Here is a 22673-nt window from a genome sequence, read left to right on the forward strand (position 1 = left end):
AGGTAGCAAAAACCTGTTGATAGATTTCCTTTAAAGCCAATAAGTAGAGCTACAAAAATTAAAGTGTAGCCCAGACCCTAGCAGATGTTTGCCTTCCTTCAAGACTTACAGTATGTGCATACATCTCTGCTTGAAAAACCTGTCTCAGAAAAATCAAAACACTGCATAAAAAAAACTTCATGTTTTTGATGCATTTTTCTCAGTCATTAGAATGGGTGAAAAATACTGAAAGAATTGACATGCTGCAGATTTGAAACTGCTTCAAATCTACATGGAAAAAAAAGCACCAAGTGAATGATATTTCAGAATCATAATTCACATTGCTGGGACAATAAAATGCTCTTTTCATTGCAAAAATGCGACCTATGCACATACCATTAGGTAGGATGAACAGCTGCTCTTTTCTTAATTGCAGACACACTTTTTAAATGCCGCGGCGTTCCAGAGATAAACATACTTTAAAAACCGCTGGCTACCGATAGGTGCTGGAGACTAGTCAGAGAGGCGGGCTCCCTGCCCTCGATGGACAGGTCTCTCCCTGCGTGTGTGTGTAGGAAAAAGATCTGTCACTCCAGAAAAGTGAACAGAGAGAAAGCGCTAGGGACCTACCAGACCACGGCCTGGTCCCCGGCGGCTTGTAAAGTATGTTTTTCTCTGAAATATAGCAGTGTTTAAGAGTCAAACAAACCTGGCTGAGATCATACAGTCAGTGCCTGATGCATGCTGCCCATGGTTCACTTTAAACTTAGCCTCCTTTCACATTGCGCTTTGCCTTACGTTCACAGGTCCCGTTGGGGAATCCGTCCGAACCGCCCCTCCCCCTTCCCGCAAAGCGCGTTTCGGACGCATTCGCCGGCAGGGCTATTCACTGTAATTGAGCACACTACGTTCGCGTGTGCTCTGTTTTGTGCCATTTTTGCACATATACGTTTTCTGCAGACGGACACCCGAACGTAGTTGACTACCTTCGGGTGTCCCTCTGCAGAAAACGTATGGGTGCAAAAATGGCACAAAACAGTACACACTAACATAGTGTGCTCAGTTACAGTGAATGGCCCTGCCGGCGCATGCGTCCGAAACACGCTTTGCAGAGTGGGGGAGGGGCGGTTCGGACGGATGCTCCGACGGGACCTGTGCACGTAAGGCAAAACGCAATCTGAAAGGAGCCTTAGAAGCTTTGGTCTTGTCACAGATTTATCTCAGTTTTTTGCTGTGGATTCCAGGTCAAGTAGCCTTATAATTTGTCCTACGTGTATTTACTTTGTGTGAACTGATTTTAAACCAAAATGATTAATTCTGTGCTTAGAAAAAGAAAAAAAAATGAATGGTTTAATAATATACCGTTGTACTGACATACCACATAAAGCCTTGCCAATGGGATCAATGGCATCAGAAACAGCTTATTCAGAACTACTTACTGCATGCAAAATTTCATTTTACCAATAATACATTAATCTAATAATTCAGACAAACTAAATGTATAACACTTGTGCTTCTTGAGTTTACAATAAACATCTATTCATATAAAATGTAAAACCCACAAAAATATTCACTGTGGTCCCATATGATTTTTTTTCCTTAAAAGCACCTATTACCCTATTTTTATTACAGTCAATTATGTATTCTCTACAATCTATTCTCCTTTACTTTTTTCTATCTATTAAAAGATATTTTATAGCATAACTCCCAACCTATATTTATACAGACCAACACTTGATCTAGAGCTTAAAAAGTATAAAAGTGAGGGCATTTTTATTTACACTAATTTTTGTTCACAGTACACAGCAGACTGCAACATGAGTTAGCAGTGAATCCATCACTGAGCACTGCTAGATAGCAGGTTTTGTACCCTTTATCTCTTCTTCTGAATGATTTTCTAGGTCTATTTATGGCAAAATTAAAAATTATACTTTGCATAGAAGATCATAGAGAAAAGAGATGAGTATTAAAAATAGCCTGCTGTCAGATAAGCTCATTAACTGATTAAAGGAATTGTCTACTTTCAGACAGGAAAGTGGGCAAAAACTGAGGAAAATAACTAAAAAAAACCCCACAACTTAACAGGTACTCTCCACCCAGTGTGTGTTAGCTCTCCCTCACTGCTCCAGTTGCAGTATTTTGACTGTAGTGATGACATCACATCAATAGAGCGTACCACCCGTTCCAGACAGTCACTGCACTCCATTGACATGAAGTCATCGCTGCAGGTGAAACACTGGGTCTGGAGCAACAGCAGAAAGGCAGCGCTAAACCCAGGGAAGGCGAGTAGCTGCTGAGTTTATTTTAGGTAATTTTACACGGTTTGGAGCCCACTTTCCTGAAAATGGACAAATCCTTTAGCGGATAACTAATTTTGAAGTCTGCCATGTAATATGATACCTAAAGGCTGAGTTGACTAAATACATTCATTTAACTGACATTCTTTAATGGTGTTGTCCTGGACTTACACACTCATACATTCATTGACCTATACATATCAATAAGCAGTCAACTGTTCCAGCAGTTGCAGGAATTAAGAAAGGATATGGGAGTATAGAAGATTAGGTGCCGTACGGCTATTAAACAATGTATGAACCCATGCTGCTTTGCCCTACACATTACTTCTAACCAGCAAATCGCCAAAGCGGTTAAGAACTGAGTAGTGGGGTTGCTGGGCTCCCACTGTTATGATATTGATGACCTATGCTGCAGATCGCAAACAATATTTACGTTCCAGGCAACCCCTTGAAGTGTTTTGACTAGAGATAAAAGTACCCGTTGAAGTTCAATTCAGCGGGTTCAGCCGGATCAGGACCTGGACTTGACCTGAACCCCATTGGAAGTCACTGATTGAGCAGTTTGGCTCTCCACCCACATGTAGTCACCCACTTCAGGGCGAGGGTGGGCCAGGTTTTTTCATTTTATTTTTTTTTATCTTGTGCCCACTACATCCAATAACGCTGATTTTACCCCCACAGTGTGAGCCATTAAAACACTGCAAGCATCTCACATTGAGCCGAGCACCGAGCATACCCAAGCACAGTGATGCTCGCTCGAGTGGTTAATATATGTAAAGTACCCAAAATCTGAACTCAAACTCTGTTATTATATGTAAAGTCTATGTTCGGTACAAACGAACGAACTTTACTGTTCGGGTTCACTTATCTTTAGTTTTGATCAATGCTTTTACCATCGATCAGGAGGGCATGTGAAGTTATGCGACAGAACAGATCCTCTAATGAATAAATGTGATCAACGATTATGCTAAAGGTCAACAGATGAAATTTAGCAAAAATTAATCCTCCCTACAACACAAATGTATATTTATTATAGCAATCTAAAATGATGGGTCCAAAACCAGTGAAAGTGTGTTTGGTAAAGAAAAGCTCTTTAGGCTGCTATCGATTTCATAATTTGTACTTGCAAAGTAAGACTTAAATGTGCTAATACTTCACAATAGAAGAATATTTCTGGTCTTCTTTCCAGGTTTCCTTGCCACATTTGAATACTTGCTCAATGCTAATAGCTTAACCATTTAATAACTGTCCTTGGCTAATCAATACATTTAAAATAAATCTAATAATGCTACATTCTATGTAAAACTGTGACAAAAATATTTATATAAAATAAGATATACAGTATGGCTCACGGATTACAAAGTTTTAAAACTCACTCTACCCCATATAGGAGCAGTAATTCTGTAAAACTGGATTACAAATGTATAAGCATCTACATGCAGGAGAAAATATAGCTAGTGGAGGCACCTTTATGCTTAATTCATGCACAGTCTTATTATTAGGACGTCATGTACGAAAGATTAAAAGATGGAAGTTTCATAACTGCATAGTGAATTACGTTCACTGTGTGCATATCTCAAAACAATATTAAATGGGTTTTCCCGTCTGAATTGAACAGAGTGCAATCATTCAAAATGACTATAGACTACCTAATTGTGACAGTGCGATGAATACACTGTCACTCGTCCCTTGTGTACCCGGAGCAAGTGGGCAGTCAGATGTATATCATTTGCATACCTGCTTTCACTTGACAACCAGACTCATTCATGCAGCTTCTCTCAACAGTAGGATGAGACTAGTTGGCACATGACCATAAATATGCAAATCGCATACACGTGTTCCCGGTATTGCCCACACGTTAGGGAAATTATGATAGCGTGCATGTGGTCACAATTTGGCAGTCTGCAGTCACATGAACTCTTAAGAAAATGAAAGTAAATTCGATTTCATGACCAAGTTTATAACCAGGGCATAATATAATAGGTAGCAAATGCAGTGAATAGGTTCAATGTAATAAAATCAGTAATATACTGACAATCGGGAATTTGGAATATTTCACAATGGCTTTAATTTCCATTTAACACTAGATAAATTGTAATGGTTGGAAAATTAACAGAACTCCTTGTCAGTGAAATATTTTAAACTACCCATTATAAAAGCTGGGTATTTATGATTAGAAATGGATGTTTTGTTAACTGAAGGATGAAAAGTAGCATCTCTTTGGTAAGCAGATTAGTTTTTTTTTCCGTCTTCTTTCAGACATTATATGTATTATTACATTTGGAAACCTACCTTCAAAATATTGGACTGTTCTAACAAATTAGTGCAATGCTGTCACGGAAGGTGCAAAATTCTGTCAAACCTAACACAGGGTATAACTGATAAAGCAATCTGTTGGTCCTCTTTACGCAAAAACAAGAAAACTTGGCAGCACAGCTTATGGTGGACCCTCTATAGTATTCACTCTAAACAAGACTGTAAGAATATTTGTTCATATACTCAACACAAAAGAAAACAGTCACGATATTACAAGACTAGTCAGACACCATTCTGCTTAATGGTGTTACACTTAAGTAGAATAGTGATTTATCCAAAGCCCAGAGCAGTGATTCCTTCTCTGGTGGTCATATGGAATGCTAAACCCTTCCACCAAGAGCAGCCAAGCACTGGTTTGCAAAATAATAAACTAGGGCTAATAAATAGTTCTACTATTGTGATTAAATACTTTTTTAAAAGGTAAAGTAAAGCTCAAAATGTATAGAATTCAAGACTTCTGAGAATCTGGCTGCTGAAAACGATTCAGTTTTTCAGGATTGTTGGATGCCATATGGGAAAAATCTCTGAAAATATCTTGGTAAGTTTCATCACCTGTAAAGGGATACAAAGAAGACCAAATATGAAATCTGAATAAAATATTTGAGAAAAAAAAAAAAATGGAGAATACTGGATGTTCCTGGTAAAATAGTACATACGTTGAAGGGGTTTTCCAGTACTAGGATACCCTTGACCTATCCAGTATCACATCAGTGGTGGTCCACCACTTGGCATCCCCACTGATCAGTTAGTACTAGCTCTGGCCAGATGTAAAAAGTGTATGAAGGTGAACATTACAGCATCACTCCTGGGTTCTACAGATTAGGTCTTATTCAAATAATGGAAACAGCTGATCTGTGGGGGTGTCAGGTGTTTGAACCCCATTGACCTGATACTGATGACCTATCATAAGGATAGGTCATCAATATCATAGTAGTGGAAAAACCCTTTAAAATCATTCCATACGCCTCATGACAAATTATAAATTCCAATATTACAAAGTTACATTTTGTATATGATGATGACAGTCTTAACCACAGAGACCTTTTGCATGCATGGGCTGAAAACGTACCTTACAAAGTGCTATACCTGCAGGAAGACTCTAAGAATCCAGACAGATTACAGCAAGGAGAGCAAGCAAAGTATCCCGTATTTAAATATAATTTGAATTAATAAATATTATATGATATATCTATATCTATATATCTATATATCTATATCTATATCTCTAGATATATCTATATCTATATCTCTAGATATATCTATATCTATATCTCTAGATATATCTAGATATATAGATATATCTATATCTATATCTATATATCTATATCTATATATCTATATCTCTATATCTCTATAGATATATCTCTATATATCTATAGATATATCTCTATATATATATATCTATATATCTATATCTATATCTATATATATATATCTATATCTATAGAGAGAGAGCGAGAGAGCGAGAGAGCGAGAGAGCGAGAGAGCGAGAGAGATATAGACACACATACATACATACATACACATTCATACACACACACACACACACACACACACACACTACTTGGTCAAAAGTAAACAAGAAAAAATAAAACAGAATAGATGGTACATGAAAGCTATATACCGCTAGGTTCAGAAATATTCGGGCAGTGACCGAATCTTCGTAATTTGGGCTCTGCATGCCACTTTAATATTTATAAACAAACAACCGGAGAGGGTGTGGTTACGCTCATGCAAGGAGCTAATGGTGCTGGAGTGGAGATCCTGTTATGCTGAGCACCATCCTGAGGGTCTTCTCCATTCCCTGACTTCCTGCAGACCAAAATGCTTCTTAAAGAAAGGTGGACACAGTTGGGCGATTGCGGGTCATCAATTTTCCAACCTGTTAGATACCGAAGAAGTCTGGCTGGGCTCTTATGAGAGAGGAAGCAGAGGCCATTTTAGTGTCTCTTCCCAGAGCTGAGAGGATAGAAGGAGTGTGTGCTGTGGAGGAAATTACTGGTAAGGCTTCTCCAAGCTACTGTCTACCAGCTAATTAACCCCTTCAGCCCCCGGGCACTTTACGTTTTTGTTTTTTGCTCCCCTTCTTCCGAGAGCCGTACCTTTTTTATTTTTCCGTCAATCTTGCCATATGAGGGCTTGTTTTTTGCGGGAAGAGTTGTACTTTTAAATGAAACCATAGGTTTTACCATATAAAGTACTGGAAAACAGCAAAAAAAATTCCAAGTGTGGAAAAACTGCAAAAAAAAGTGTGATCGCACAATAGTTTTTGGGATGTTTTATTCACAGTGTTCACTATATGGTAAAACTGATGTGTCAGTGTGATGCCTCAGGTCGGTGAGAGTTTGTAGACACCAAACATGTATAGGTTTACTTGTATATAAGGGGTTAAAAAAATTCACAAGTTTGTCCAATAAAAGTGACACACGTTTTGCGCCATTTTCCGAAACACGTAGCGTTCTCATTTTTTGGGATCTATGGCTCAGTGACTGCTTATTTTTTGCGTCTCGAGTTGACGTTTCTAATGGTACCATTTTTGCGCAGATGCTACGTTTTGATCGCCTGTTATTGCATTTTGCGTAAAACATGCGGCGACCAAAAAACGTAATTTTGGCGTTTGGTAAACGGTGTAGTGGCAAAAAAATTCCAATCAGATTAATTGATTTTATATTTTGATAGATCGGGCATTTCTGAACGCGGCGATACCAAATATGTGTATATTTATTTATATTTTTAACCCTTTAATTTTCAATGGGGTGAAAGGGGGGTAGTGATTTGAACTTTTAGGGGTTTTTTTATTACTATTTTTTAAAACTTTTTTTTACTTTTTTTTTTATTTTACTAGTTCCCCTAGGGGGCTATAGCGATCAGCAATCCGATCGCTCTTCTCTATCTGCTGATCACAGCTATACAGCTGTAAACAGCAGATACAGTCACTTCCTGTTTCATTCGGCTCCAGGCCGGGTGAAAACGAAAGTGAAATTTCGTAGCTGCAGGCGTCATCACATGACCCTGTGCTACGATGGCAACCACCAAAAGTCACGTGATCACTCACGAGACTTCCGGTGGGGGTGGCGGTAAGTAAAAAACATGGCCGCGCGCATATAGATCTCGCTGCCAGACTTTGGCAGCGAGATTTAAGGTGTTAAATGATGCGAGTGGAAGAGATTCCACTTGCAACATGCAGGTACACATGTCAGCTGTTGAAAATAGCTGATGTGTGCCGACCGCCGCCGCCTGCCCACGGCAGGGGGCGGGGCTTAATGGGACACTGTCCATGACGGATAGATCCGTCCAAGGTCGTGAAGGGGTTAAACCCGCATGCTCTGGAGTTGGCCTTATTATAAAGTGCAGGCATTCATGGTGAAGACCTGCTGGGTTGAGAGGCTGCCGCTGGGTCCTAGTGTAATCAGGTTGTTACAGCAATACGTAAAACCTTGCCACGTACCCTATGCAGAGAGAGGGTATAAGAGACGCTGTGGGGTAGTGATGTTGAGACATAATTTGAGTACTCTATCATATATTCTCCTCCAAGTTATGCTCAAGTTTCTGCTAGGAGGAGCATGAATGAAAGCTCTACTGCAGAGGATAAACTCAAGGAATTTGCTAAGGGGACCAGCCAGACAACACTTGAAAATTAAGGGGTGGTACTTCAGCCACAAAAACCCTGAACCATGACCTATTAATCACCTGAAGCAGTACTGGGAAATACTGGCCTGGAGTGGCTTGAGACTAGACTCTTCTCTGCCTATGGTCCCTAGCTTGGTATTCAAACTATATTTCTTCTTAAAAATCATAGCATTTCAGAAATAATGATCACGTTCAGTCATACTGATCGTGGATTGGGCAACATGAATCAACTGACAGGTTTCCTTTAATTATCAACATATGGGATCACAACCTATATTACTTTAGTGCAAGCAAACTATAGGAGATAATGGAATAGGGTTACAACTTGTTCAGAAGTCCTGGCCTATAGCAAACAAAACGGGAGATATGGTACGCAACGGAGAAAAAGAAAAAGGACTGAATGGTTGACAGCGAGATGAGCAATAAATTGAGTATGAATAAAATAGGGGGAAAAGAAAAAAAAAAAAAAAAACCACACACCTCTCTGGCCCGCCCACTACTCGCTGTTCGACTCCCTTCCTACTGAATTCATGCACCACCCATCTCTGGCCTCTTCACTATAGACCAGGACTTCAGGCCACGTTTAAGTCTTGAAGATCACTGAACGTCATGATCACTGTGAACATCTTGACGTCACAACCTTACAAAACAAAGCGACTTTGAGGTCTGGACGCTGCCGGAAGTCCTGGCCTATAGTTTAGAGGATGCAGATGTGAACCGCAACCATGGAAAGAAAAAGGACCAGATGGCGGATAGCAGGGCGGCAGGAGCGGTGAGTGAGGAGGTATTAGAGTGGGTGTCTTCTTGCTGGCCCTGTACCTGGTCCAGCTTCCATACAAATTCAAGTTGCAAACAAACCTATAGAACCCATCTAGTTCATAACTCAGGGGACTGTCAGCAGTAACAAGCCTAAATGTGAAGTGTAAGTAGCACACAGTGTTCCCCAACTACAGTCCTCAGGCCCACCCCTCATTGCAGGGACATTCCCAGAATATCTCAAGACTCATATGAACTATATTACCGTTTAGGCTACATTTGTCCCCCAATATTTGATTAATTTATTGCAACTATGCATAGCCCTTTCTAAATACCACCCCTCCGCGTTCATATCTATTGTTGGTCCACCTGAGTCTCCACCTTTTTTATTTAATGTATACTACTGCCATTAACGTGAAATAAAATTATTGTTTTTATTATGGAGCTATGACTCCACTGTTTACTGTAGGGTTTATATATAGAGAGCACCTTTATAATAAATGTCATCATGTAGCTTTAGCTGGTTCTGAGTTAGAGACGTTAATGACTAGTATTACTACTATGTAGGTTGCTACATGAACTGGCTCCAGAGAGCTCAACAAGCTCTATGATGACTGCTACACTGGCTTTATCTCCATCAAAATACTGTACAGAGCCTGGTGTAAAGGCTACACTTGTAAATCACCAACACAAGCTCTAAGGCTGCTTTCACACATCCGTTTTTCGCCGTGTGGCACAATCAGGTAAAAAACGGAAAGAACGGATCCGGTGTTTATTGCCGCTGGATCCGTTCTTTCCGTCATAGACTTGTATTAGCGCCGGATTGTGCCGCATGGCCTTGCGTTGCGTCCGGCTTTTGCCGGATATGGCAAAATTTGATTGTGCAGGGGCCGGATGGAACGCTGAGGGGGACATTTTTTGTCCCCAGTGAAGAACCGCGCCGTACAGCGTGTTTTATAATGGAAGTCTATGGACGCCGGATCTGGCACAATGCGGCAAAAAATGGATACAGCTGCAGGATCCGTTTTTTTGAACTGCGCATACTCAGTAGCACAACGGATCTGTCAAAAACCGGAAGGAACGCATGGAAAAACTGATGCAATGGATCTGTTTTTTCGCCGGATTCGTTGCATCAGTTTTTTTGCCGGAATGTGCCGCACGGCGAAAAACGGATGTGTGAAAGCAGCCTAAGCGGGCACTGAAGCACAGAGAGCAGAGAAATGTGAGCTCACAGATACACAGAATTGTAAGAATGAAAAAATGTGAATGTCCACTTCAAGAACCCAATTGTGACTTTTTTTTTTTTTTTTAAATCCATATTGTCCATTTTCTTTGCTGATCTACGAGACTACAATCTCTATAGTCGCTATTACATTCACATAAAAATTATTATTAAGAGAAGACAGATAAGCAAAATTTTGCAGCATTTAAGGTTATGTAGTTATGATTTGCACTTTGCAAAGAACAATTTTTATGCCATCTAAGAAAATAAGATGACAAATTCAATGTGGTGTGAAAACATCATCCCAGCCTTACAGCAGGCAGCACATCATGAGCATATAAACGATGTGTGACACATTAATTAGATGAGTTACTGTTCATCTGCCTCCCTAAACACTCAGAATGACCAAGCTGCAAGCTAATAAACTCTTGCATGCACTTTCTATATTGCATTTCTGTATGATTGTTGGTGGAATATTGACCTGGTTGTCCGTAAAGTCCTTCTGATTCCCGCATTTCTTCATTCATACGTGCCAAGCGTAATCTAGAGAGAAGAGGTGAAAAAGCCAATGAAATACTTAATAAGAGGGCGTTGCACATCGTCAGCATGATTTACTGAAGATATTCATTTAGCTTGGCCCTGGCTGTGCTAGAATTTTTAGTCTAATATTCAGTGTAATAATTCTTTCAAAAGTAGATAACTATTACATAAAAATCAATAATTAATTAGGGAAATTTTCCTACAACAGAAATGGTCATATTTTATCTTGTTCAGGCATAATAAGAAAGTAACATATTAGCTCATTATTTTAATGGGGACCAGACAGCAACAAAATTATATTTAACTACAAAGTGGTAATCTGCAGGCAAATAGTGGTCTAAATAATGTTAGGATGGTTTTCTGGAAGAACGGCTATACGGAGAAAATGAAGTTATATTCTCCCTGCAGCTGCTTGTTTCCAGTAATTGACAGCCTGCTCTGCACACAAATGCTGCCCAGCTGTCAGTCAATCAACATGACAGGGAGTGATAACTGTGCAATCATTATATAGTGAGTGGTGAGCGTAACAGCTAGCTGCACCTCCCCGATGACTGGAAGTGAGTGACTAAGGGAGAATAACTTCAGTTTCTCGCTGTAGCTGTAAGACACGCAAATATAAAATACTTAAACATTTCTATAAACTATTTTACATTTTAAAGAAATTTCAGTTTTCTGTAGCTAAAAGTTCCTTAATCAGTAGGCCTTTAAAATCAATTTAAAAAAAAAGACTTTGAAGGGTTAAGCAGGATACTCATCGAGATTTCCAGAACCATAAAAGGAATCTGTCAGCACGTTTTGCTACTCTATATAAGAACAGCATAATGTAGAGACAGAGACCCTAATTACAATGATGTGTCACTTACTGAGCTGTTTGCTGTTATTTTGATAAAAATCAATGTTTTCTCTGCTACAGATCTAGCAATTATACAAAGCTCCTGAGTATGCTGGACTACCTGATAGCATGCCAAGTAGTCCTCTAATGATAATCTACTGCTGATTAAATAGTGATTTTATCAAAACTACACTAAGCAGCTCAGTAAGTGAACACCACTGGAATCAGGATCTCTGGCCCTATGTTATGCTGCTCTCATGTGGTAAAAACGTGGTGACAGATTCCTTTTAAAGGGGTTGTCCACTACTTGGACAATCTCTTTTCATCCTCCATGTTTTCCCCATTAAAATAGAAAACGTATACTCACCTCCCATGATAGCACCTATCCACCAGTGTTGGTACTCGCTCTCCTGCTGCTCACGTGAGGTAGTTATGTCACGTGAGCCCTGTGCCAAACAGCGCCAGCTTCACCATCCTCACCTTGTGAAGTATAATCAAGAGAAGTGAGAGACCAGCCACAGCGCTAACTTTCACTTCACTACTTATACGTCTGAACACTGGTAGAGAGAAGCTGATTTGGCGCAGGGCTCACATGATGTAACAACGTGAAGCCCGGGGAGATTGAGTGCGGACACCGCTTGAATGACGCTGGCACAAGTAGAGTATAAACATTTTCCTTTTAATGGGCTCAAACATGGGCAATAAAAAGGGGTCCAAGTAAAGGACAACCCCTTTAAAGTGTAAAGGATTCTAAGAATACGAGAAGTTTCTTATTGTAGCACAACCATTTAGGGGTGATTCCATCTGGCCCTCACAACTGTTATTTAAATGGAGTGGGCGAATGTAGAAAAATCAGTTTCAGTCACAATAATACTTAGAGAAGATATAGCATTATGATCCTTTGTAAGCATATTTTAGGGAAAAACATATTGATGAATACAGTTCTTTGATAATAAATTGAGACATAGTGCCTCTAGGTTGGAGAAGTTGACTCAAAAAGAGGTACAAAACACCCAAGATAAGAAAAAGGAAAGGGAGAAGTCATCCCTGTGAGAAGATGATAGTAAAGGAATCCCTGGGAGACATGGAAGAAGCTTAGTTCAGGCTGGTTAACTATATCAATAAATCTCCGTGATTGGAAATCATTGGGTTTTTGAGTACTGTGATCAGTGATTATTTTATTTGCTTTATCAATTTTATAATGCACTTTCGATTCTTGGTGAAAAAATAATTTTATTTTATACAATTTTGCTTTCTTTGCTGACTGTACCTTAGATGCTGTGTGGGGATATTGTTGTTTTGTGATATTCTTATGTAATTCATATGTGTTTTCAATAATAATATTTCTTGATGTTATTTTTCAGTAACTTTGTCATGTGATATTGTTGAAAATAAACGGATTTTTGTGTACTCACCGTAAAATCGTTTTCTCTTAGCCATCATTGGGGGACACAGGACCATGGGTGTTATGCTGCCTATCCATAGGAGGACACTAAGTAGATGCAAAAGCATAGCTCCTCCTCTGCAGTATACACCCCCTGGCGGGGCCAGGCAATCTCAGTTTTAGTACACAAGCAGTAGGAGCAAAAAAGCAGTAAAAAAACTTCTCAACAGAGGAACATGAGAAAAGAAGAGTCAATACCAAATAAGGTACTGAGAGAACCAAGGCCCCGCAGGGCAACAGGGTGGGTGCTGTGTCCCCCAATGATGGCTAAGAGAAAACGATTTTACGGTGAGTACACAAAAATCTGTTTTTCTCTGACGCCTCATTGGGGGACACAGGACCATGGGACGTCCTAAAGCAGTCCATGGGTGGGAAACATAAAAGAAGACAACACAACCCAAGGACTAGGAACCAGTCCCAGACAGCCTGGAGCGCCTACTGAGAGAGGTGCTCTACTGCCGTTTGCAGAATTTTCCTACCCAGATTTGCCTCAGTTGAAACCTGGGTATGGACTCTGTAATGCTTTGAAAAAGTATGTAGGCTAGACCAGGTCGCAGCCTTACACACCTGTTCCAGTGAAGCCTGATGCCGAATGGCCCACGAAGCGCCAACTGCTCGCGTGGAATGAGCCCGCAGCCCACTAGGAATGGGCTTGAGTTGCAGGCGGTAGACTTCCTGGATCGCAGAGCGAATTCAGCGAGCCAGAGTCGCCTTTGAAGCTGCCTGTCCCTTCTTAGGCCCCTCAGGAATGACGAACAAAGAGTCCGTTTTCCTAAAGGGGGCTGTCCTGGATATGTAATATCTGAGAGCTCTGACAAGGTCTAACGAATGCAGAGACCTTTCCACCCTATGAACTGGGTGTGGACAAAATGAAGGCAGAACAATGTCCTCGTTCAAATGAAACGGGGTAAGAACCTTTGGAAGGAAATCCGGAAGGGGGCGCAGAACCACCTTGTCCTGGTGAAAGATCAGGAAAGGCTCGCGGCAAGAGAGTGCCGCTAGCTCCGAAACCCATCTGATGGACGTTATTGCCACCAGGAATGTTACCTTCCAGGACAGAAGAGCAAGGGAGGATTCCTTGAGGGGTTCAAAGGGAGACCTCTGGAGACCGTCCAGAACGAGGTTGAGGTCCCATGGGTTCAGCGGCCGTTTGTACGGGGGAACTAGATGGGAAACGCCCTGGAGGAAGGTCTTAACTTGCGGTTTTTGAGCTAGGCGGCATTGGTAGAAGATTGAGAGCGCTGAGACCTGCCCTTTAAAGGGAACTGAGAGCCAACCCCGCTTGCAAGCCAGACTGTAGAAAGTCGAGAATTCTGGGGATGGCCAGAGGCATAGGCTGGACGTTAGTTTTTCTGCACCATGAAAGGAAGATTTTCCACGTACGGTGGTAAATGCGGGATGAAGCAGGCTTTCGGGCGCTGATCATGGTGGAAAAAAACGCGGGGGAGAATCCCGCTCTTGTTAATACCCAGGTCTAAATGGCCATGCCGTCAGCTTCAGGGCTCTGGAGTTCTGATGGGAAATGGGCCCTTGGGTCAGCAAGTCTGGGATGTCTGGAAGGTGCCACGGTGCGTCTGTGAGCATTTGTACTAATTCGGCGTACCAGGCGCGCCTGGGCCAGTCCGGTGCTATCAGTATCAACGGGACTCCCTCTGCCTTGATCTTCCTGATCACCCGCGGCAGCAGGGGTAGAGGTGGAAATATGTAAGGTGGGCGGAAGTGGTGCCAGGAGCAGACTAGAGCATCCGCGCCGATGGACTGCGGGTCGCGTGACCTGGCTATGAACTCGGGTACCTTTGCATTCAACCTTGAGGCCATTAGGTCCACGTCTGGTGTGACCCAGCGAGTGGAGATGTGTAGAAACACATCTGGGTGGAGAGACCATTCTCCGGCGACCAGGCCTTGGCGACTTAGAAAGTCTGCTGCCCAGTTCTCTACCACCGGTATGTTTACTGCTGATATCACTGATCCCGTTGATTCGGCCCAGCTGAGGATCTTGTGGGCCTCGAGATAAGCTGCTTTGCTGCGGGTGCCCCCCTGCCGATTGATATAGGCTACAGCTGTCGCATTGTCCGATTGGACTCGAATCTGACGATCTGCTAGCAGAGGGCAGAACGCTCTGAGCGCGAGGAAGATTGCACTGAGTTCCAGGGTCTTTATGGGTAGGGAAGACTCCTGGGGCGTCCAACGTCCTTGAGCAGTGTGGTGCCGGTACACTGCTCCCCAGCTTAGGAGGCTGGCGTCCGTGGTCAGGACCAGCCAGTTCACTGGGAGAAAGGATCTCCCCTTCGATAGGGATGAGGACCGAAGCCACCAGTGGAGTGCGTACCTGACTGAAGGCGTCAGGTGACGATGTCTGTCCAGGGAGAAGGGGCTCTTGTCCCAGGCCGCTAGAAGGGCTAGCTGCAGTGGGCGGAGGTGCAGTTGAGCAAAGGGTACTGCTTCCATAGCCGCCACCATCCTGCCGAGCACTTTCATGCTGAATCGAATTGAGCGAGACGGAGGACGTAGAAGGCAGCGTACCGCTCGTTGAAGAGCGATCGCCTTGTCCTGAGGGAGAAGGATCAAGCCCCGACGGGTGTCCAGGGACATGCCCAGGAAGGTGATGGATCGTGATGGGACCAGGGATGATTTGTCCAGATTCACTAGCCACCCTAAGCGGGATAGGGTGTCCACAGTGATCTGTACGCTGGTTGAGCAGTTGCGGAAGGAGGGGGCCTTGATGAGGAGGTCGTCCAAGTAAGGGAGAACGACCACTCCCCTGGCGTGAAGCACACTCATGGCGGCCGCCATGACTTTGGTGAAGACCCTTGGTGAGGTGGCAAGGCCGAAGGGTAGAGCTACGAATTGAAAGTGGGAGTCCTGAATTGCAAAGCGGAGGAACTTTTGGTGATCTGGGGCGATGGGTATGTGCAGGTACACGTCCTTGATGTCTATGGATGCGAGGAATTTCCATTCGACCATGGATGCAATAATGGACCTTAGGGACTCCATTCTGAATCTCCGTACGTGCACATGCTTGTTTATGTGTTTGAGGTCCAGGATGGGTCGAACTGACCCATCCATTTTGTGGACCACAAAGAGGTTGGAATAAAAATCCCCAAACTTCTCGTCGTCTGGGACAGGTATTATCACTCCTGCTGTTAGAACCGACTAGGGGGTCGGGTCCGAAATTCTATGTGGTAACCGGAAGACACAAGGTCTCGCACCCATTTGTCGTCTGAGGCGGCAGCCCAGATGTGTTGGAAGAGCCGCAGTCGACCTCCTACAAGGAGTGTGTCTTCCGGGGTGCCGAAGGAGTCATGAGGGGGGAAAACGTCGTGGCAGAGTCTCCCTAGTCCTGGACTGTTTCGGTCTAGGCTGCCATGACGAAGTAGGTTTCGGAGAGAGCTGAGAAGGTCGGTCCCTGCGTAGCCCGCGGCTGGTGGCATGGACAGCACGGGGTGTCGACCAACGAAATGAGTTCCGAAAGGAGCGGAATGAGGACTGTGGACGTCTGGTGAAGGACGTCCTGGACTTCAGCTGGGGGAGGGAGGTACTCTTTCCTCTCGTGGCGTCAGAAATGAGCTTGTCCAGACATTCCCCAAACAATCGGTCTGGAAAAAAGGGGAGGCCCGTGAGAGACTTCTTGGAGGCAGAGTCCGCTCGCCATTGTCGGAGCCAGAGAGCTCTACGGATGGCTATGGTATTTGAGGCGGCAAACGCTGCGCAGGTAGCAGCGTCCATGGAGGCCTGCATGAGGTACTCCGCCGCAGCAGCAATTTGAGCAGTTACCTCTGTGAAGGTATGAGTGAACTGGGATTCCTCAAGCGAAGTGTTAAGGGATTCTGTCCAGACCGAGATCGCCTTTGCGACCCACACAGAGGCAAAGGAGGGTGAGAGGGAGGAACCCGCAGCCTCAAAAGCAGAGCGGGCGAGGTGCTCCACCTGTCTGTCGGGTCCTTGATGGAGGAACCATCAGGTAAAGACAGGAGCGTCTTTGTGGTAAGGCGGGAGACCGGGGGGGTCGACCGAGAGCGGATCGGCCCAGCCCTTAGGGGCAGGTGAGGCAAAAGGGTACCGGGACTCCATGAGTTTTCGGTTACCGAAGCGCCTGTCAGGCTTCTCCCTTTCCTTTGTAAGTATATCCTGAAACTCTGGGTGATCAGCGAAAACCTTTTGGGGTTTCCTTGCCCTCTTAAAGGAGTCCGCATGGTCAGTGGTAGTGGTTGGGGGATCCTCCACATGCAGAATTTGGTTGATTGCTGCTATAAGGGAGTCTATTGCAGTTTGATCATCTGGGGAGGCTGAAACCAAGGAATCCTCCTGGTACAAACAGCATTCTCCCTCCTCCAGCTCTTCAGAAGCCGTGGAGCGTGTGGGAGAGCCTGCCCTGTGTGCTCCCGAGGGAGAGCCTGCTGGAGACACCCGGCCGTGTGCTCTTTTCCTGATCCTTGCAACCAGTGAAGCATGTGCCCGGATTACCTCAGAAGGATCCTCCATAGGGGTATCCTCAGGCTGCGTTCCGTCCAGGGACCCAGAAGGGTGTGGAGGATGACATTGCATAGCCAGCACCAGGTTCTGTGACAGTTTTTCCATGGATTGGGACAGAAACTGTGCCCATTCCGGTGGGCTGGGAGCCCTAGGCTCTGGGCTGACGGTTGCGGCGGTGGTGGCAGGGGGGTCTTGGAGGGCTATAGGGGCACAGCACTCACAGAGAGAAGAGGTGTGTTTACGTGGTAGCTCAACGTGGCAGGCAGTGCAGGCTGAATAATAGACTATGTGAGCCTTAGCCCTCTTAGTGCCTTTTAAATTCTGCATGTTCCTGATAGGAGTATGCTAGGAGGGGGAGCAATGCTCAGCAGAGCTGCAGTGAGCAGCACCTTACCAGAATCAGCCGATGGCTGAAGATCTTCCCACGCTTTCCGGGGGGGGCGGGGCTTATCGAAGCCGCGGGGGCGGGGCTTAGCGCTAAAAGAGCGCAAAGAAGTAGTCAGTGTAAACCCCCCCCCCCCCGTGGGTAGTAAAAAAACGTCGGGAAAGGAGCTTCTGATAGCTTTCCTCCCTCTAGTCAGCACACAGCATGTCAATGGTGGTTATCAGCCGGCTTTTCTGCTAGATCAAATAAACAGAGCAGATAATAAACAGCGTGAGTCCCTGAGCTCTGTGATTCTCTAGCCACCCCCTCCCCCCTGCCACCAGTTTGCAAACAGGAGGGACTTCCCGCCCCCCCCTCCTCCAGCCAGCAAGCTAGGGAAAAGTTAACACTGTGTTCAGGATACCTGGGGCTCTCTTCCTTGCATTAGCCAGGGACTTTCTCATAATAAATACTGTATATTCAGCCCTGAGAGCCTTTCCTGCACAGCCTTTTCTCACTTTGTCTGGGAAACCAGTCAGGGTGGATCTCACCTTAAACACTGCTTCAATCCAGGCAGTGACAATAGCAGAGTCAGCTTGCTGTATCCGGTCACAACGGTGCCATATTCAACTCAGAGCCTGCAAAGAGGGGCTGAGGAATTGATGCCATATTCAACTCAGAGCCTGCAGAGAGGGGCTGAGGAATTGTGCCTCTGCCCTGGGCTTTAGAAAATCGGTGTCTATGGAACCAGTCGTCCAGCCCAGGATCCAGCGTCGCGGGAGGGGGTACGTGTAGGCAACACTTCACGTTCCCGCCCGTTGATGGTAGTGGGAGATCGGTCCCAAAAAGAAACCGTCGCCCTCAAAAAATAACAAACCTTGAAAGGAAGTGCCTCCTACAGACAGTAAGCTAAAACTGAGACTGCCTGGCCCGCCAAGGGGTGTATACTGCAGAGGAGGAGCTATGCTTTTGCATCTACTTAGTGTCCTCCTATGGATAGGCAGCATAACACCCATGGTCCTGTGTCCCCCAATGAGGCGTCAGAGAAAAATAGCGTTTTTGTATTTAACTGTCCCCACATAGCTTCTCATAAGCCAGATCAGATACCCACACTATGCACTGATGAGGGGCAATCACCCCAAAATACTGTGTCTGCAAATTGGGATTCTGATCTGGCAAATAAATCCTAAGCTTTATGAAAAGGCTTGTTTAAAAAGCCACATTTGACTTTTAGGATTGCTACTTCCAATAGGTGGCGCTAGAGTTTGTTTCCTTCCTCACTGGAGGGACAATTTGTTTGTAACTGGTCCCTTTTAAATACGTTTCAAGTGAATACTAATTAAGGTGGATTTATCAACAAAATAAGCTGGCCATCTAAGGGCATCATTTTATAGTGATGGGTACGCTGTACTATTAGACCAAACAATATGAAAAATATAGTGGACTCAGTGATCAGTGCATTCAAAGGAAGAACTCCCTCCTGTAAACCCACATCTGCCACCAATGATTGTCTACAGGTGTATACAGTAGTGATCAGTGAGGGAGGGGAAGGTGGGGTGGACGAGGAGGAGTCTCCTTAAAGGGTTTGTCCAAAGCAGTCATACCGTTATCATTGTTATAACGCTAGATACCTTAAATGTACAATAAGCATAAGCCTGGCTCTGGGACCAAATTATATCTCAAGTCTATCACAGCTGTCAATTAGAATTAAAAAAAGAAGGGAATTTTGTTTACTTACCGTAAATTCCTTTTCTTCTAGCTCTAATTGGGAGACCCAGACAATTGGGTGTATAGGCTATGCCTCCGGAGGCCGCACAAAGTACTACACTTAAAAGTGTTAGGCCCCTCCCCTTCTGCCAATACACCCCCCGTGCTCCCACGGGCTGCTCAGTTTTGGTGCAAAAGCAAGAAGGAGGAAAAAATAATTATAAACTGGTTTAACTTCAATCCGAAGGAAACTCGGAGAACTGAAACCATTCAACATGAACAACATGTGTACACAAAAAAACAGGGGCGGGTGCTGGGTCTCCCAATTAGAGCTAGAAGAAAAGGAATTTACGGTAAGTAAACAAAATTCCCTTCTTCTTTTTCGCTCTATTGGGAGACCCAGACAATTGGGACGTCCAAAAGCAGTCCCTGGGTGGGTAAAATAATACCTCGTAAGAGAGCCGTAAAACGGCCCTTTCCTACAGGTGGGCAACCGCCGCCTGAAGGACTCGTCCACCTAAGCTGGCATCCGCCACAGCATAGGTATGCACCTGATAGTGCTTCGTGAAAGTGTGCAGGCTCGACCAGGTAGCCGCCTGACACACCTGTTGAGCCGCAGCCTGGTGCCTCAAAGCCCAGGACGCTCCCACGGCTCTGGTAGAATGGGCCTTCAGCCCTGAGGGAACCGGAAGCCCAGCCGAACGGTAAGCTTCGATAATTGGCTCCTTGATCCACCGAGCCAGGGTTGATTTGGAAGCCTGTGACCCTTTACGCTGGCCAGCGACAAGGACAAAGAGTGCATCCGAGCGGCGCAGGGGCGCCGTACGAGAAATGTAGAGTCTGAGTGCTCTCACCAGATCTAACAAGTGCAAATCCTTTTCACATTGGTGAACTTGATGAGGATAAATAGAGGGTAAGGAAATATCCTGATTGAGATGAAAGGGGGATACCACCTTAGGGAGAAACTCCGGAACCGGACGTAGAACCACCTTGTCCTGGTGAAAAAAACAGAAAAGGGGCTTTGCACGACAACGCTGCTAGCTCAGACACTCTCCGAAGTGAAGTGACTGCTACTAGAAAAACCACTTTCTGCGAAAGGCGTGAGAGAGAAATATCTCTCATTGGCTCGAATGGTGGTTTCTGAAGAACCATCAGCACCCTGTTTAGATCCCAGGGTTCTAACGGCCGCTTGTAAGGTGGAACAATGTGACAAACACCCTGCAGGAACGTGCGTACCTGTGGAAGTCTAGCTAGGCGCTTCTGGAAAAAACACAGAGAGCGCTGAAACTTGTCCCTTAAGGGAACCGAGCGACAAACCCTTTTCCCGTCCAGATTGAAGGAAGAACAGAAAAGTAGGTAATGCAAATGGCCAGGGAGAAAAACCCTGAGCAGAGCACCACGACAGGAAAATTTTCCACGTCCTGTGATAAATCTTGGCGGACGTTGGTTTCCTAGCCTGCCTCATAGTGGCAATGACCTCTTGAGATAACCCTGAAGACGCTAGGATCCAGGACTCAATGGCCACACAGTCAGGTTGAGGGCCGCAGAATTCAGATGGAAAAACGGCCCTTGAGACAGCAAGTCTGGTCGGTCTGGTAGTGCCCACGGTTGGCCGACCGTGAGATGCCACAGATCCGGGTACCACGACCTCCTCGGCCAGTCTGGAGCAACGAGGATGGCGCGGCGGCGGTCGGCCCTGATCTTGCGTAACACTCTGGGCAACAGTGCCAGCGGAGGAAACACATAAGGGAGCTGAAACTGCGACCAATCCTGAACTAAGGCGTCTGCCGCCAGAGCTCTGGGATCTTGAGACCGTGCCATGAACGTTGGTACCTTGTTGTTGTGCCGGGACGCCATGAGGTCGACGTCCGGCACCCCCCAGCGGCAACAGATCTCCTGAAACACGTCCGGGTGAAGGGACCATTCCCCTGCGTCCATGCCCTGGCGACTGAGATAATCTGCTTCCCAGTTTTCCACGCCTGGGATGTGAACTGCGGATATGGTGGAGGCCGTGGCTTCCACCCACATCAAAATCCGCCGGACTTCCTGGAAGGCTTGTCGACTGCGTGTGCCGCCTTGGTGGTTGATGTATGCCACCGCTGTAGAATTGTCCGACTGAATTCGGATCTGCTTGCCTTCCAGCCACTGCTGGAACGCTTTCAGGGCAAGATACACTGCCCGAATTTCCAGAACATTGATCTGAAGCGAGGACTCTTGCCGGGTCCACGTACCCTGAGTCCTGTGGTGGAGAAAAAACCGCTCCCCACCCTGACAGACTTGCGTCCGTCGTGACTACTTCCCAGGATGGGGGTAGGAAGGATTTCCCCTTCGACAATGAAGTGGGAAGAAGCCACCACCGAAGGGAAGCTTTGGTCGCCTGAGAGAGGGAGACGGTCCTGTCGAGGGACGTCGGCTTCCTGTCCCATTTGCGTAGGATGTCCCATTGAAGAGGACGCAGGTGAAACTGCGCGAAAGGGACTGCTTCCATTGCTTCCCCAGGAAGTGCATGAGGCACCTCAAGGGGTGTGACTGGCCTTGAAGGAGAGATTGTACCCCTGTCTGTAGTGACCGCTGCTTGATCAGCGGAAGCTTCACTATCGCTGAGAGGGTATGAAACTCCATGTCCAAGGTATGTGAGTGATTGGGCCGGTGTCAGATTTGACTTTGGAAAATTGATGATCCACCCGAAACTCTGGAGAGTCTCCAGGGTAGCGTCGAGGCTGTGTTGGCATGCCTCTAGAGAGGGTGCCTTGATCAACAGATCGTCCAAGTACGGGATCACCGAGTGACCCTGAGAATGGAGGACCGCTACTACAGTAGCCATAACCTTGGTGAAAACCCGTGGGGCTGTTGCCAGGCCGAATGGCAGTGCCACGAACTGCAGGTGTTCGTTTCCTATGGCGAAGCGCAAGAAGCGCTGGTGCTCTGGGGCAATCGGAACGTGGAGATAAGCATCTTTGATATCGATCGATGCAAGGAAATCTCCTTGGGACATTGAGGCGATGACGGAGCGAAGGGATTCCATCCGGAACCGCCTGGTCTTTACGTGTTTGTTGAGAAGTTTCAGGTCTAGGACAGGACGGAAAGACCCGTCCTTCTTTGGGACCACAAAC

General features: G+C 45.2%; 1 protein-coding gene across 4 annotated transcripts in view; it reads right to left on the reverse strand.

The window, feature by feature from the left end:
• Positions 1-1100: 1100 nt before the first annotated feature.
• The window catches only part of ACAP2 (ArfGAP with coiled-coil, ankyrin repeat and PH domains 2), a 186691-nt gene continuing 165118 nt past the window's right edge, over positions 1101-22673 (reverse strand). For all 4 annotated transcript variants that reach the window (XM_075340520.1, XM_075340519.1, XM_075340523.1 and 1 more), the window contains 2 exons: positions 10682-10743; positions 1101-5144 (listed from right to left, as the gene is read on the reverse strand). In XM_075340520.1, coding sequence (XP_075196635.1) covers positions 5041-5144; positions 10682-10743 — 166 coding nt within the window. In that variant the 3' untranslated portion in view covers positions 1101-5040. The remainder of the gene's footprint in view (positions 5145-10681; positions 10744-22673) is intronic.

Source organism: Anomaloglossus baeobatrachus, chromosome 3 (assembly GCF_048569485.1).
Source record: "Anomaloglossus baeobatrachus isolate aAnoBae1 chromosome 3, aAnoBae1.hap1, whole genome shotgun sequence".
NCBI classification, from domain to species: Eukaryota; Metazoa; Chordata; class Amphibia; order Anura; family Aromobatidae; genus Anomaloglossus; species Anomaloglossus baeobatrachus.